The sequence below is a fragment of the Cupressus sempervirens genome, chromosome 3 (genome assembly GCF_028749045.1).
Source record: "Cupressus sempervirens isolate cs-2001-9-10 chromosome 3, ASM2874904v1, whole genome shotgun sequence".
Lineage (NCBI taxonomy): Eukaryota > Viridiplantae > Streptophyta > Pinopsida > Cupressales > Cupressaceae > Cupressus > Cupressus sempervirens.
The window spans coordinates 483,891,870-483,906,028 of record NC_143120.1 but is presented as its reverse complement, the minus strand read 5'-3'; the positions used below and the strand labels follow the sequence as shown (position 1 = coordinate 483,906,028).

General features: G+C 33.3%; 1 protein-coding gene across 1 annotated transcript in view; it reads right to left on the bottom strand.

Annotated features, from left to right (window-relative positions):
- Positions 1 to 13,010, bottom strand: part of LOC149567277 (uncharacterized) — an 84,493-nt gene extending 71,483 nt beyond the window's left edge. Inside the window, 10 exon segments of the mRNA XM_089816624.1 lie at positions 9,396 to 9,523; positions 9,608 to 9,657; positions 9,783 to 9,862; positions 9,987 to 10,139; positions 10,342 to 10,497; positions 10,715 to 10,835; positions 10,925 to 11,037; positions 11,176 to 11,309; positions 11,399 to 11,585; positions 12,621 to 13,010. Coding sequence (XP_089672750.1) covers positions 9,396 to 9,523; positions 9,608 to 9,657; positions 9,783 to 9,862; positions 9,987 to 10,139; positions 10,342 to 10,497; positions 10,715 to 10,835; positions 10,925 to 11,037; positions 11,176 to 11,309; positions 11,399 to 11,585; positions 12,621 to 12,989 — 1,491 coding nt within the window. The 5' untranslated portion in view covers positions 12,990 to 13,010.
- Positions 13,011 to 14,159: the final 1,149 nt, after the last annotated feature.

Below are 14,159 nucleotides of genomic sequence, written 5' to 3'. Positions count from 1 at the left end.
TATACCTAGGATTGATGATTTAATGGATTGCATCAAAGGGTTTAACTATTTCACTAAGCTGGACCATAAGAGTGGCTGCCATCAAATTAGGATCAAGGAAGAGGATGATTGGAAGACAACATTCAAGACTATTGAAGGGCTATATGAGTGGAGAGTTATGCAATTTGGGCTTACAAATGCCCCTAGCACATTCATGAGGATAATGAATGAAGTGCTTAAGAATTACACTGGTAGATTTTTGGTAGTATACTTAGATGATATACTCATCTTTAGCAAAAAAAAGGAGGAATGTATGAAACACCTAGAGATTGTGCTGAAAAGATTGTAGGAAGAGAAATTGTCCATCAATCTAGAAAAGTGTGAATTCCTCAAGCAAGAACTTGTGTATCTAGGATTTGAAGTATCCCAAGGTTCATTGAAGATGGACCCAAGCAAGGTGGAGGCTACCTTGAACTAGCCAACACCAACAATAGGGACATATGTAAGGAGTTTCCATTGGTTAGCTCAATTATATAGAAAGTTTATAGGAAACTTAAGTGGTATTTGGGTACCAGTATTAGACACCATTAAGAGTGGATTAAAGACCAAGTTCAAATGGACTCTTTAGGTAGGGAGAGATTTTGAGAAATTGAAACAAGAAGTGGCTACCCAACCTATCCTCTTGTTACCTAGTATTGATAAATTATTCACCCTGGAATGTGATATAAGTGGGATGGAAGTAGGAGGAGTGTTGAGCTAAGAAGGCAGACCTATAGCTTTCTTTAATGAAAACCTCAATGAAGCCAAGAAAAAGTACGTTGCTTATGATTTGGAGTTATATGCTCTAGTGTAGTCACTTAGGAAGTGTACACAGTATCTCCTACATAAGGAATTTATGGTGTTTACAAATAACCAAACACTTAGCTACATCAATGCACAAGAGAAGTTGAGTAATAGACATTTGAAATGGATGGAATATTTGCAAGCTTTTGCAATTACTATCAAGAAAAAGAAAGGACAATTGAACAAAGTAGTAAATGCACTAAGTAGGAAAATTTTGACAGTCCAAGAAATACAACTTCAAAGCATTGGCATAGAGAATCTCAAGGACCTCTATAGAGATGATGAAAACTTCTCTGAAGCACATAAGGCATGTTCTCATTTCCAAAATCATTTTTATAGTCAATTCTTAGTATATACACTATAAAGTGGACTTTTTAAAAAGGGGAATCAGTTGTGTGTTCCACAAGGTTCCATGAGAGAGAATCTCATTCAAGGGAAACACAATGGTAGTCTTAGTGGCCATTTTAGTATCAATAAGACAATAGAGATGGTATAGAGGTTTTATTATTGGCCCAAGTTGCCAAGGGATGTCAAGAGATATGTGGAACAATATGTGACATGTATGAAAGCCAAAGGAGGATCTAGTAATACAAGTTTGTATCAACCATTTCCTACAACCAATAGACTGTGGGAGTGTATCAACATGGATTTTGTGGTAGGTCTTCCTAAGACCAAGATAGGGATGGATAATGTTTATGTGGTGGTAGATAGATTTAGTAAAATGAGTCCATTTATCCCTTGAAAGACCACCCATGATGCTAGCTCTATATTGCTCATCTCTCCTTCAAGGAGATTGTAAGAATACATGGGCTACCCCTAAGCATAGTACATCTTATAGGGATGTAAAGTTTATAAGTCATTTTTGGAAGACTCTATGGAGAAGATTGGGTAATAATTTGTCTTTTGGTTTAGCTTACCATCCTCAAACATATAGACAAACTAAGGTGATCAATGGAGTGTTAGGTAACCTTCTCAGATGCCTAACCAAGGAATATGGTCAAACTTGGGACTTTCTCATCTCGCAAGCTGAATATTCCTACAATGACTATGTGAATAGGACCATAGGAAGGATTCCCTTTGAGATGGTATATGGGATGCACCCAACAGGTGTGTGTGAACTTAGAGATCTAGGAGTCATGGAGTATAGAAGTAAACATGTAGAAGATTTCTCACAGATAATGAAGGAGATACAAGAGTAGGTGAAGAAGACTATAAAAAAGGATACCCACAAGCTAAAGACTAAAGCGGATATGTCAAGGAGAGATGTACGATTTGAAGTGGGAGATGATGTTATGGTCTACCTAAACAAGTCTAGGTTGTAGAAGGGAATGCCAACTAAGTTACAAATGAAGAGAGTAGGACCGTACAAGGTATTAACCAAATATGGTTAGAATGCATATAAGGTGGAACTTATAGTAGAGTTAAGTATTTCACCAATATTCAGTATGGATGATTTAGTCAAATACAAATGACCATTGACAGATGCAAACTAGAATAACGAGGAGATATTGGGGGGTGTGAGTGCTAAAGTTTTTCCTCCAAGGTTCAACTACAAGCAGAGAGTCTCTTGGAATCTATGGTGAAGAAATCAACTAGACACAAGGTACATATGGAGAATCTGATATAGTGGAAGGAGAAACCAAAATCTAAAGCTACATGAATAGAGGAAGCTAACTTCAATAAACTAGGCATTTATTTATCTCTAATTTCTCCTCATATTCCTTGAAAGTTCTGTAGAGGGGGAGAATGGTGCAGGAGCACACAAGGATTACTTGATAAATCCAAGGCTTTTTTCTTTATGTGTCTGTGCCTTTAGATGATTTTGGAAATGTTTTCTTTAAGGTCATGTGGAACATGGTAGGGGTATAATAGGGTTTTGATTGAAGAGTATTAGGACACTTGTAGGTGAAATTAGGGCTCATCAAGATGTAAAATCCCTAATTTGTAAAAAGTTGATGATGATGTTAGCATGAAGAAAGTAGGGTATAGTATGGGTTAGAATCATGTTCTTACCATAGTTATGGTCTTTGATCAAGTTTAAGGAGTATTAGAACTCATTTAGCTAAGTTGTGCAAAACATGCCAAAAAGATGTAAAAGTTACATTGTGCAACCTTGCAACTTTGAAATGTTGATTGGACAACATTGTCCAAATGTTGCAAATTGATGACAAGGAGCCTAAGTGGTAAATAAGTACCTAACCACCATACATAATACATTCCCTAAAAAATATGTAGGGTTGGACATCTGTTGTATGGAGGGAAGTTCTAAATATTGGAGTTTGAAGTGATTTTTGTGCATATTCTGTGTAGTTTCCATGAAAGTGGGTAGTTAGAGGATTGAAGTTAATATTATAACACCTATTGTGTGTGTTTTATATGTTTTATTAATTATTTGTGGCATTAATTTGTAATTTTTTGCACATTTGTTTCCTTTTTGTAAATATTCTTTTTTTGGCACTATTGGTGGTTCTTTTTAGGCAGTTTGAAAATATGGGGTTCTAACTCACTTTCTCACTTTCCATTCTAAATGAGCTCTTTGGAATAGTGAGTAGACTCCATGTACATACATTGTGCAAAATATTGAGCCCTCAAATGCATGCAAGCTATTTTTAATGTCTTTCCCTAGGCGAGTCTGTGGTGAGTCTAGCTAGGGAAGACCAAAGTGAAAACAACTTAACTTGCAGAGGTGAACAACTAGAGTCAAAATTCCTTTTGTAATTTGAAGATATGAGTCTTGCCAAGATTTTTTGAAGAGGGAATAGTTATACCAATCCATTTGATAGCCTTGCACTTTCCAACTTGTAGAGCAGCCAGTAAGAGCCTAAAAACCCTTAAATTCACTCGATTTGAGTTAGGTACTATATGGAAGGTGGTGACCCAAAGACCCAAAAAATACATGAGGGATTGGCTTATGATCCAAGAATCCTAAGAAAAGTTACAAGGTTTCTTTGGAAGGTTTGGGAGAAAATTCCTATTTTCTCGGAGTACTAGGAGATCTAATTGGGGCTAGTAGCCTTTTAGGCCTATTTTTGAAAAATTGGTGAATTTGGATGAAGAGTTCAATCAAGTGGGACTACTAAAACCCCTAGCTAGTTGAATTGAAGTACTTGGAGGTACCTCAACACCTCTACAAGGGTAAGTATAAGATTTGGAGGTTAAGAGCCTTTAAGGTGGTGGTTTAAGGGCTATGGTTAGTGGAACAAGAATGCATCAAGTTTTGGCTAGAGAGACTAGGGGATCCTTAGACAATAAAGGTCCTATAGGTGACAAGGGGTGAGGTGTAGGCACCCTAGAAGTCTTCTAAGAAGACTAGTAGCACAAATTTGTAATTGATTCATCCAAGCTCCCTATCATTTGGGTAGTCAAATTCTAGAGGGGGGTCTCTATGGGAGGTGATGAATAGAAAGATAAGAAAATGGTGAGAAGTGATATACAGAAGGATGAAAGAACAATGGGGAAATCTAAAAAATCTTAGAGTAACTTGAATATTGCTAAGCTAGAGAAATCCATCACCAACCTAATCAAGAAGAATGAGGACCTAAACAATAAATTTGACAGGGTTGCTGATTTCTCTATGTGGGTTATGCATTCGGTTGATAATACCCTTTACCTCTTGTAGATGAACAAGGAGAAGAAAACTTATGCAAAGGATGTAGAGATAACCTATCTATTGTATGGTTTCTTGGCGAATGACCAGCTATGCCTACTAGTGGAGAACCTAAGGAATCAAAGCAAGGAGAGTTAACTCCTACCTTTGCATTTTTCTTTTTTCTTTTTGGTATGATAGATAGTTTCATTTCTTCCCATGGGGATTTTTCTATCAATATTTACTAGACTTGTTATACGTCTAATATGGACAATTTTGTAGTTATTAGCAGTAATAGTTTTAAAAGGACTTCAGTTTGGTGGTTTTTTGATATTAAGGAAGCGAGTTGGTTAATATTATAGTAATGACTCTTAGGTGATTTACAACCTTTAGGGGAGCACACTAGATTTTATGTTATTTATTTTCATATAAAAAATAGGATCACAGTTTGTGCCCCCATGGACATCCCCCCCAAACCACCCCTACCCTTAAGGGCCTTAAGCTTCACCATTTTAAAAATTAGTTAGTATTTTAACAAAAATTAGATTTCAAGTAATATGTAACTCTTATTCATATTGCATCTACAAATTTTGAGTCTAACTATGTTCATTTTCTCGTCAAGGTTCAAGGTCTGCCTATTTTTGAAAAAAAAGAGTGGCATCTTATACTCATATTTGGTCCCTCATCTTTGTGCAGTTACCCATGTAGATTTTGTTTGTCTCGAAATGGTTTTGACATTTGAGTGTCAACACACTTAACCAAATTCTCAAGACAATGTCGAATATAATATAGAAGCCAAGCTACAATGTATGTCAAGCCAAAAAATTCAACAGGTGCCGAGTGAACTATAGGTTCTGAGCAATCTTTAGGTGTCGAGTAAAGTTCAAGTGCCAACCAAAGTATAGATGCCAAGTCACTATAGATGCCGAGTGAAACAAAATTACTATAGGAGTCGAGTGAGCCATTTTTCCTATATGTGTTGAGCATTAGCAACTAGTATGTGCCAAGTAACACAAAATCAGCATATGAGTTTGTGTCTTCACAAACTTAGATCTAAACCATTTTTGGAGCTAACATGGGATGAATCTTGAAGGATCTTGAAGATAAGAACAAATCTTTCATATTACCTATGTGATTAGCATGTAGCCAATAAGAAAAATGGAGAAGGCATGAAACCAATAAGAAAAATGTAAGAGTTGAGCAGGAAATGAAGATCTAATATTGATCATAGATTCATAGCTAACCCTAAGTCTTTGCAATCTTTAAAAGGAGGATGAAGCCCTATTATGCAAGAGGAGGATATGCAATATAGAAGTGCATGGGTGAAATATAGAAAAGTGTAGAAGGGTAAAAGACTTAGTGGAGAATAGAGTAGCATTGCAGAATCTAGTTATTGAAGAACATAGTATCAGAACTTCAAAGAGTGACATATCAAATCGAGCAAGGATTAGATTAGCAAGGGTAGAATAAGGATCTAGAATTAGCAATTGAAGATTACAAAGCTATCAGGTCAAAGGTTTTCTAATGCTCTCTAGCAATTGTATTAGATATGGAAATCCTATGGACTTAGGTTGGCCTAGCAACCATTTTTAAATCCTTTAACAGGGTGGCATTCCAAGTGAATGTACAAAAGTCCTTTAACCAAACCTACTTTTAGTAGGGTAGTGAAATCCTTTAACTAGGTCACCTTTAACAGAGTGTAAAGTCTTTAACAGGACAAGCCTTTCATAGGGCAGACCATTGGAAGTGGTCAAACATTGTAACCTTGAACAGTTACACATTGCTACAGTGATATTTTGTGGGTGTCATCCCCACCCCAGTTTTACCTTCTCATTTTGGAGGGTTTCTAGGTTACTATATTTGTGTGTTGTTTATTTTCATGTATGTCATTACTTTTGTGTTTATTAGACAAATTTGATGTATGTGGATGGTTTCAGTTAAAAGGAATTTCAAAAGGTTAAAATTAGTTACTTCTGATTCACACTGCCCCCCCCTTAGAAGTAAATCTTCCCACTTGTTAATTCCAACAGATTTTGTGAATGTATAGGTAATTATTTTGTGGCTTTATCTCAAAGAAAATAATTTTAAGGATATTTTATTTATTCAATACTATGTAATATTTCTCCTTCTTGGTGTATCATCTTAAAATGTTGGCACCTATAGCTAGATTTGAGTTATTAGGCCCTATTTTGGAAAATTAAAAATTTCATGTTTATTGGTCTTGATCTAGCAAATTGGCTTCACTTATTTTGGCATCTTGCTTTTATACCTAACTCCCAATTTTAGTTTGGTACCATTTTCCTAGGTATAGAATGCCTAGGTCATTCTATGCCCACGTATAGAATGACTTGAGCATCTATATGCAATTATATAATGCCTTGAGTGTTGTATACAATGACATTTGAGCAAAAACTTAGATTGGACGTGGCTTGTAGCAATATTTGGGTGAGAAATTTTGATTTCTAGTTGGCTCTCCCAAGTATTGACCCTTAAACTTTTGTGAGGTAAACAAGTGACCTATCTCTCCTCATTTTGGTAATAATGATCAATATTTTAAGTTCTATCCTACAATTTCACATCCAAGCATATAAGATCAAGTCATAAACATTCTTCAAGCATCCAAAGGTTTTTAAAGGATATTTTCTATATTGTAACAAGCTTCTCTCTCATGATGGCTGAGTAGACTTCTTAATCAAGAAAAAGGATAATTTTATCTATCTACATGCTTTTCATACATATACTCTTCAAGAAAGGATCCATCAATAATAATAATAATCGAAGATATTGGAGATGTATCCATAGATAGGTGCAATTGTAAAAGGTGTGTTGTTGTGTGGAGCCTAATCAGAATCAAAGACTATTTCTTCACAAATTCATTTGATGTCGTTTCTCCCCAATTTTTTCTATGAGGGTTTGGGAGTAGAACCTTCATGCTAGGGGTCAAGGGGAAAAACCCCTTGTGGGGTCTTTGGGTAGCACTCTAGGTAGGATCAAGGGACAATGCCCTTGGCGACGTATTAGGGTCAATGGAAAAAAGCTTGTATAAAAAGGCTTAGGGTTAAAGATTTTATAATGTATGATGCTATAGTAGCTTCTTGCGGTGATTTGGAGCTGCAAGGGATTTCATATTGTAATTAGGTTGTAATCATTGGATAATAAAAATATTGGACTCATTATTGGTGGATGTAGCCCAAGGATTGGGTGAACCAAGTTAAATTTTTATCTCTTGTGTTCTCTTTTGTGTGCTTTATTGTTTTTTAATAATGGTTATTTGCATAAAATTGTTATTTTATGTCTCTTTAAACTTAACAAGGCATCCTTGATTCCTTTTGAAATTCCAAGGTTCAAAAACTACTATCAAGCATTATATAACCATCCACATGAATATGTGCTATCTCAATATTCATCCATGAAGGTGTATACATTTAAAAGGTAGATCTAATATTTACCTTTACATTTAAAAAAAAATATTATGCAATTGCATTTATATTTCAAGGTTGATTCTTGAATAGGGGTTTGTGTAAGGAAAACCCCTTTCAACCAAACAATTTCCTATTTTCTTGTGTGCAAAAATAGGTGGAAAATATATCATTGCAATTCTAGAAAGTATATAGGATCCAACCAATTCTCCTAGAATATTTCAAACAAAAGTGGAGGGCATACAACAACCAAAGAACTCTATGCTTGGGTAGACATGAACCAAGATATTACATAGCCTTTGAATTTTCTTGAAACTTGAACCACAAGTTAGATTTACTATTTAGTTTTTGTTTCAAGTCACTACAAGTTAGTGTCTAACTTGATTTGTTCTATATGTATTGAATCTTCTCAATTTCTCTTGCTTGCCAATCTATCTTGTATTAGTCAACCATATCCCCACAAATCCAATTCACCCCAATTCATTATTAGGAAAGTATCATGGGCTCATTTAGGACTTATGTACCACTTGAGCCTATTGGGTCATCTTCACTTTGATTGTGCAATTAGAAATAGATGAAATACTTCTCCATACCACATTTTATTCTCCCATCACCATCCTTTTTCTTAATATACACATGGTAAAAATATAAGTATATTTGTCTTTCACAATCTATCTATAAAATACAATTTATATTTATTTATAAGATAAACTGATAAATTGGTTGTCTATTTGACATTTTCCCCTATGTAAGATTTTCCTCGTGGTTGTCAATCAAAATTTATGACTTGAGACACTTGATTTTAAAACATATAAAAAATTAACATGGTTTATGTGATTCTAGTCAATGACTAGGTGGACACACTTTCTATTTTAAGATGGGTTCCTTGATAAGATCTTCAATTTTAGTTTCCTGATGTGTTGGGCCTTTATTAGACTTTTGTCAACTTTTGCATGATTTTAGCACTATAAGAGTGCTAATCTTCATTTGATTTCATTAGTAGCTTAGTGTCATCGGCCACTCAATACAAAGAGTGTGAAGAATAATAAAAGAAGTTAGATATATTATAGGTGGGTTTCTTCATATTAATGAACTAATTGAATTTAATGGCCTTTGAATAATCAATTACAATTAGGTAGTTGGAAATTTTATTCTTTATGTTTCATAAAGACATCTTTATCATATTGTAAACATAATTTTGATGATCCAAGCACGTTGTCTATTTACATCATTAATTCCATAAAAATATAGTATATTTTTTAGGCATACTATAACAATGACTTTACTATTTTAACCATATCCGTGATTTGGTCTAACCAAAATAAATGTAAGAGTTAAATTGAATCTATATTCAATTTCATTTAGAATACAATTCAATTTTTTTGTAGATAAATCAGAAATACATTTTCATTTAAGAAAATTGGCTATCTTTAAAAATAATTCTTATGTTTGAAACAATTAACCATGTGAAATTAAATGTAAAGCATCAAAATATTGGAAAAAGATTATTATTTTTTATAAAGATAATAATGTACTATACATCCTTATTGGTCTTTACAAGATTTCTAAATTGAGTGAAGTTCTTTGTAATACTGGATTATCCACCTTTTGATTATGTCAGTCTCCTTATATCGAATATGTACAAGCCATTTTGGATCCTCTTTAGTTGCAAATCTAAGATCTACATGATGTGCCCCTACAATTTTATCATTTAAATATAAGATTTCAATACTATTTTTCCTATCTTTTTTTAAATAAATAAAAATAAATTCACACATACCTTCCTTAGCAATGATTGCCACAATACTTTCATTTATATCTTCTAATACTCTACAATACAAAGTCAAAAAGCAACATTATCAATTGATCACATATATTAATATGTTTAAAAGAATTAATAAAAAATAACATAAATTCTTTTAATTTGAAAAAGTAAAATAAAAATATTCTCTTACCCTCCATTACTCCAAGGATCTCTCAATCCATTAAAAAATATTATATTACTTCCAAATCTCTTGAGCGCCCTCTTAATATTCTACAAATATAAAAATGCATCTAATTCTTTAGGAAAACTCAAAATGTCACAAATTAAAATCTCAGATAAATTCCTGAGAAAAAATAGTACACAACCATTCCAAATATCATTAGATTGTACTTACATGACCACCAAATTCAGTGGGAATCCAATCTGAGCTTAGGCTTGACCGTGAATATGGGAAACCTTGGATTGTCTCCATGTAGTTTGAAGCTGATCCGGGAAACATACTTTTGTTTGGATTAATGGTCATGGGCATTATCATTTCTGTAGAAGCCTACATTCAAGCAATAAGCATATTTTTTAACTTCATCATATTCTGATAATAGATTAGAGAATATAATCTAAAATGTTAGTAAAAGTAATACAGTCAAATTTATAAACAACAGAGATGGTGAGACATTCCTTTTACATGTTACTCTCCAAATAATATATTTCAAACAATCATATATTTAAATAATAATAACAAAATGTCTAACCTGAAAACCCCAGCCACCCTCTCCATGAGGATCAGTAGGTGTAGTGAGATCAAAGCAACTCAAGTTCCCAGTATAGTTATAAAATATGTTTGCTGCTCCATATAATTGTCTTAGGGTATTGTTTCCACTTGATGGATTGTCTATTGCCTTGCACATCTACTCAAATAAGAAAATAATTAGGAACTTAGAATTTCTAGAACTACAGAACCTCCTTTAAAACTGTGGTACATTCTATCCCAATCTATGACCAAACATGAAAGTGGGGATAGGAAAATATTACATCATATAGTCATAAATTGATTATTGAACCTAAGATCAGATTTGCTTTTCCAATAAAGAGTAACAATGACAAATGGGTATGAAATTTCATTACTTGTTTTACTGGATAGGCAGGCAAATTTTGAATAAAGTTAGCAGGGGTTGGATAATCTGTCTCTGCAACTTCAAAGTATGCTCCACTAAGCCACCCTTCTACACTATCAACATCACTATCTCTGAACCAATGTCAACAACAGTTTTCTATCAGAAAAAATTAAGATATATTAAGCAACAGTGTTGTACAATTTTTTAATTTTTAATTTACTTGCAAAGCCTGAAGGATTCTTTGAGAGATCTTCTGCCATTTAGAGTTGATGTCATTTCCTCCAATATCTTCCATGACTTCTTTATTACATTGAAACAGTTTTGGCTTTCACTCTATCCAAATTGAAAAACTATATAGAGTTTAGAAACCATTTCATTTGATTAATAAATTATAAAAACAAACCCTATTACAAAAATAACTAAAACAAATACAACCATACCCTAAAACCATTAAAACAAATATAATCATACCCTAAAATCATCTGAAACAATGTTGTAGTAACCATCTGAGTCTACAATGTCATCAAAAGCCAAAATTGGAGCAGATGAAGCCAGTGCCCCAATTGCAATATGTGGGTACTTCAGTCTGAACCAGGCCGCTAACACTACAAAACCCATTTAATATACACGTATGAACTAAGATTTCATCGTTGTATTTTTTAAATTCATAAGAAAAATGTATTGGAGCACTTACTTCCACCATAAGATCCCCCAAATACAACCACTGGTGAATCTTCTGCTGACAAATTCTTTTTGAGATCTGTAATTAAAATGGCATAATCAGCCAAAGCTTGAGTAGAGCTCAGATAGCCCAATGTGCTTGCATTGCTGTAAGCTACATCTTTGCTTCCAAATGGCATTGATTCGCCATAGTAACGATGCTGAAATCAAATCAAACCATATTAAGAGATTTTTTTGGGGACAAATCAAAGTAAAATAGAATCAGATGAGTTTTCACAGCTCATTCTGAATAGAATTCAAAGCTTTTCCAATTGTCATGTAAAGGAATTATTATGACCTCAACTTAGTTGATAGAACTCTTCTGTGAGATTTAAACAACATACAAAATCTTGATTTGGTTGAATGCTTAATGAAAATCGTATTAATTGACAAATTCTATTGAAGAAGGTAGTGAGATTTCAGATGAGTTATCTAAATCAATCAAAATTTAAAATGGGCCACTTGTCAATGGGCTCTTGGTCTACTGGTGATGGTTTACTGGTGAAGTTGAATGGCTCACAAAGAGCCCACCAAGAATCAAGTCTTGCTGAGTGCAAGGCTCCGACATCATAAGGGATGAGGCCGGGATCATGCCCCGGATGATTGCCGAGATCTAAACCCTCCATCAAAAAAAAAAGGGTAGGGAAATAGTACTAGCTATGTCTGTGTTTTAATAGCCTACACACATATCTGATTCTTCAATGATTAAATTTAAAGAAATTAAAACATGATAACTAAAAGATTATTAATAAATATATTGTGTATCAATAGCTGCTGCTTGTACTTCTAGAACAGCTAAAATAATTGAGATATTTGTGTGTAAGCATTGCCATTTTTTGAATTGGTTGTAGTTCGCTATTACTATATAAAAATTGGTAAGTACCAAGCAGCCTTTTAAAATGACCACTTTATGACCCTGCCTACTTAACAAATCCTACAGCTGCCATTGCTATCTGAATGAACAATAGCTATCACATACAGAAACAATAAAAAAACTCCGTGAAACCTGATTTATCATTTAGAATCTGTGAATACACAAAATTAACTATAACAACTCTTAGAATACTTTCCCTATATTATAATTTTGTTTATTGGTTTTTGTTTTTTAATACATTTAATGGCTATTCTCTTCTTTTTCAACTAGATTTTATCAATACGGAAGTAGAATATGTAGAACAAAGCAGAGCAGAACATACCTCAATGAAGACAAGAAGGGCCTTGAATTGAGGTGCAATGTCAAACATAAATCCAGTGTTTTGAGTAAACCATTCAATATATCCTTCATTTCCTGTATACACAAATATTGGAGATTTGGAAGAAGCACCACCCCAATGTTTTGAGTTGATGAGATACTTCTGTTGAAATGTGAGATAGCTTTGAGGTGTGAAACTGAAATGATCCAGATTCTGTGTGAAGTATTTGACATCATATTCTGCAGAGGGAGAAGAATTATTGGAGAAAACTGCATGATTTTTCTGTCCTAAGACTCTGTGAGCATAAGTCAGTCCAGGCACAAAAGTAAGTCCAGGCAATAGAAGAAACACAGAGAAGAGGAGGATAGCCATTGTATGGACCTGTTTTCTTGCCTTGTTCATATTTATGGTATCTATTAGAGAGAGCTACGTAAGTGATACGTTTCTATATTTACAAATGGTAAATGTTTATTGGTTGATTGGCCATCTTTTTCCAATGACTATTTTTTATTAAACCAGTACATTATTCAATTCAAAAGGTAAAGGTTATTTCCAGTCAATAAAGTTAGATTATTAGTCCCCGCCTAGGCAGGGTACTAATTTTTTTTTTATCCCCCCTTAATTGCACTCTATCTTTTACAACTTTATTATTAATTACAACTTTATCTTTTGTATATTTGTCACAAGTTCATTAGAGTCATAAAATAATCAAACTTTATCTTTTAAATATTTGTCACAAGTTGATTAGTTTATTAATAAAAAATCATCTTTTTATCTTTGACAACAACAATAATGTCTTATCAATATTAATATCACAATTTTTAGTTTTGAATATAGTATTTAAAAATGTTAATATATTTTATATTATTTTAAAATTTGGTTTTATATAAATCAATAATTACTAAATTTGATTTTTTATTAAAATATATTATTGCTATTAAGAATTGTATTGCTTTATATATAAGAACTTTACTATATAACAATTTAAAAAATTAAAAACAATTAATCGAAATTTAACTTATGTAATAAAATTTTAAAAATCTTAAATTTCTTAGTTAAAACTCTATTCATTCAAATTTCGCAATTTTTAGACAATGGGTAGTCGCCACATTATTCTATAAAATTAAAATTTAAAATATTAACTAAAAATCTAAAGTAAATTTGCTAAAATTTATAACTTCTCTTTTCAAAACCATAATTTTAACAAATATTACGTCCAATTTGTTTTCTTAGAGGCAGGGACTCCAGCTCTCAAAGAGCTCTTGTTATTGATTGCCTTCGATAGAACTCACATGTATAATTGTGCAATGATTATTATGGCTTTGACCCAGTTTCTTCCTCATATACATATACTTGCCATCATATTCTGCAGAGGGAGAAGAATTATTGGAGAAAAATGCATGATTTCTGAGTCCATGAGAAGGAAGGGAAGCAGCAGGCAGAATATGAAGTCCAGCCAATGCAACAAACATACAGAAAAATGGGCACCCTTCACTACAGATATCCATTGAATGGGAAATCTTTTGGCCGAATCATATTGTG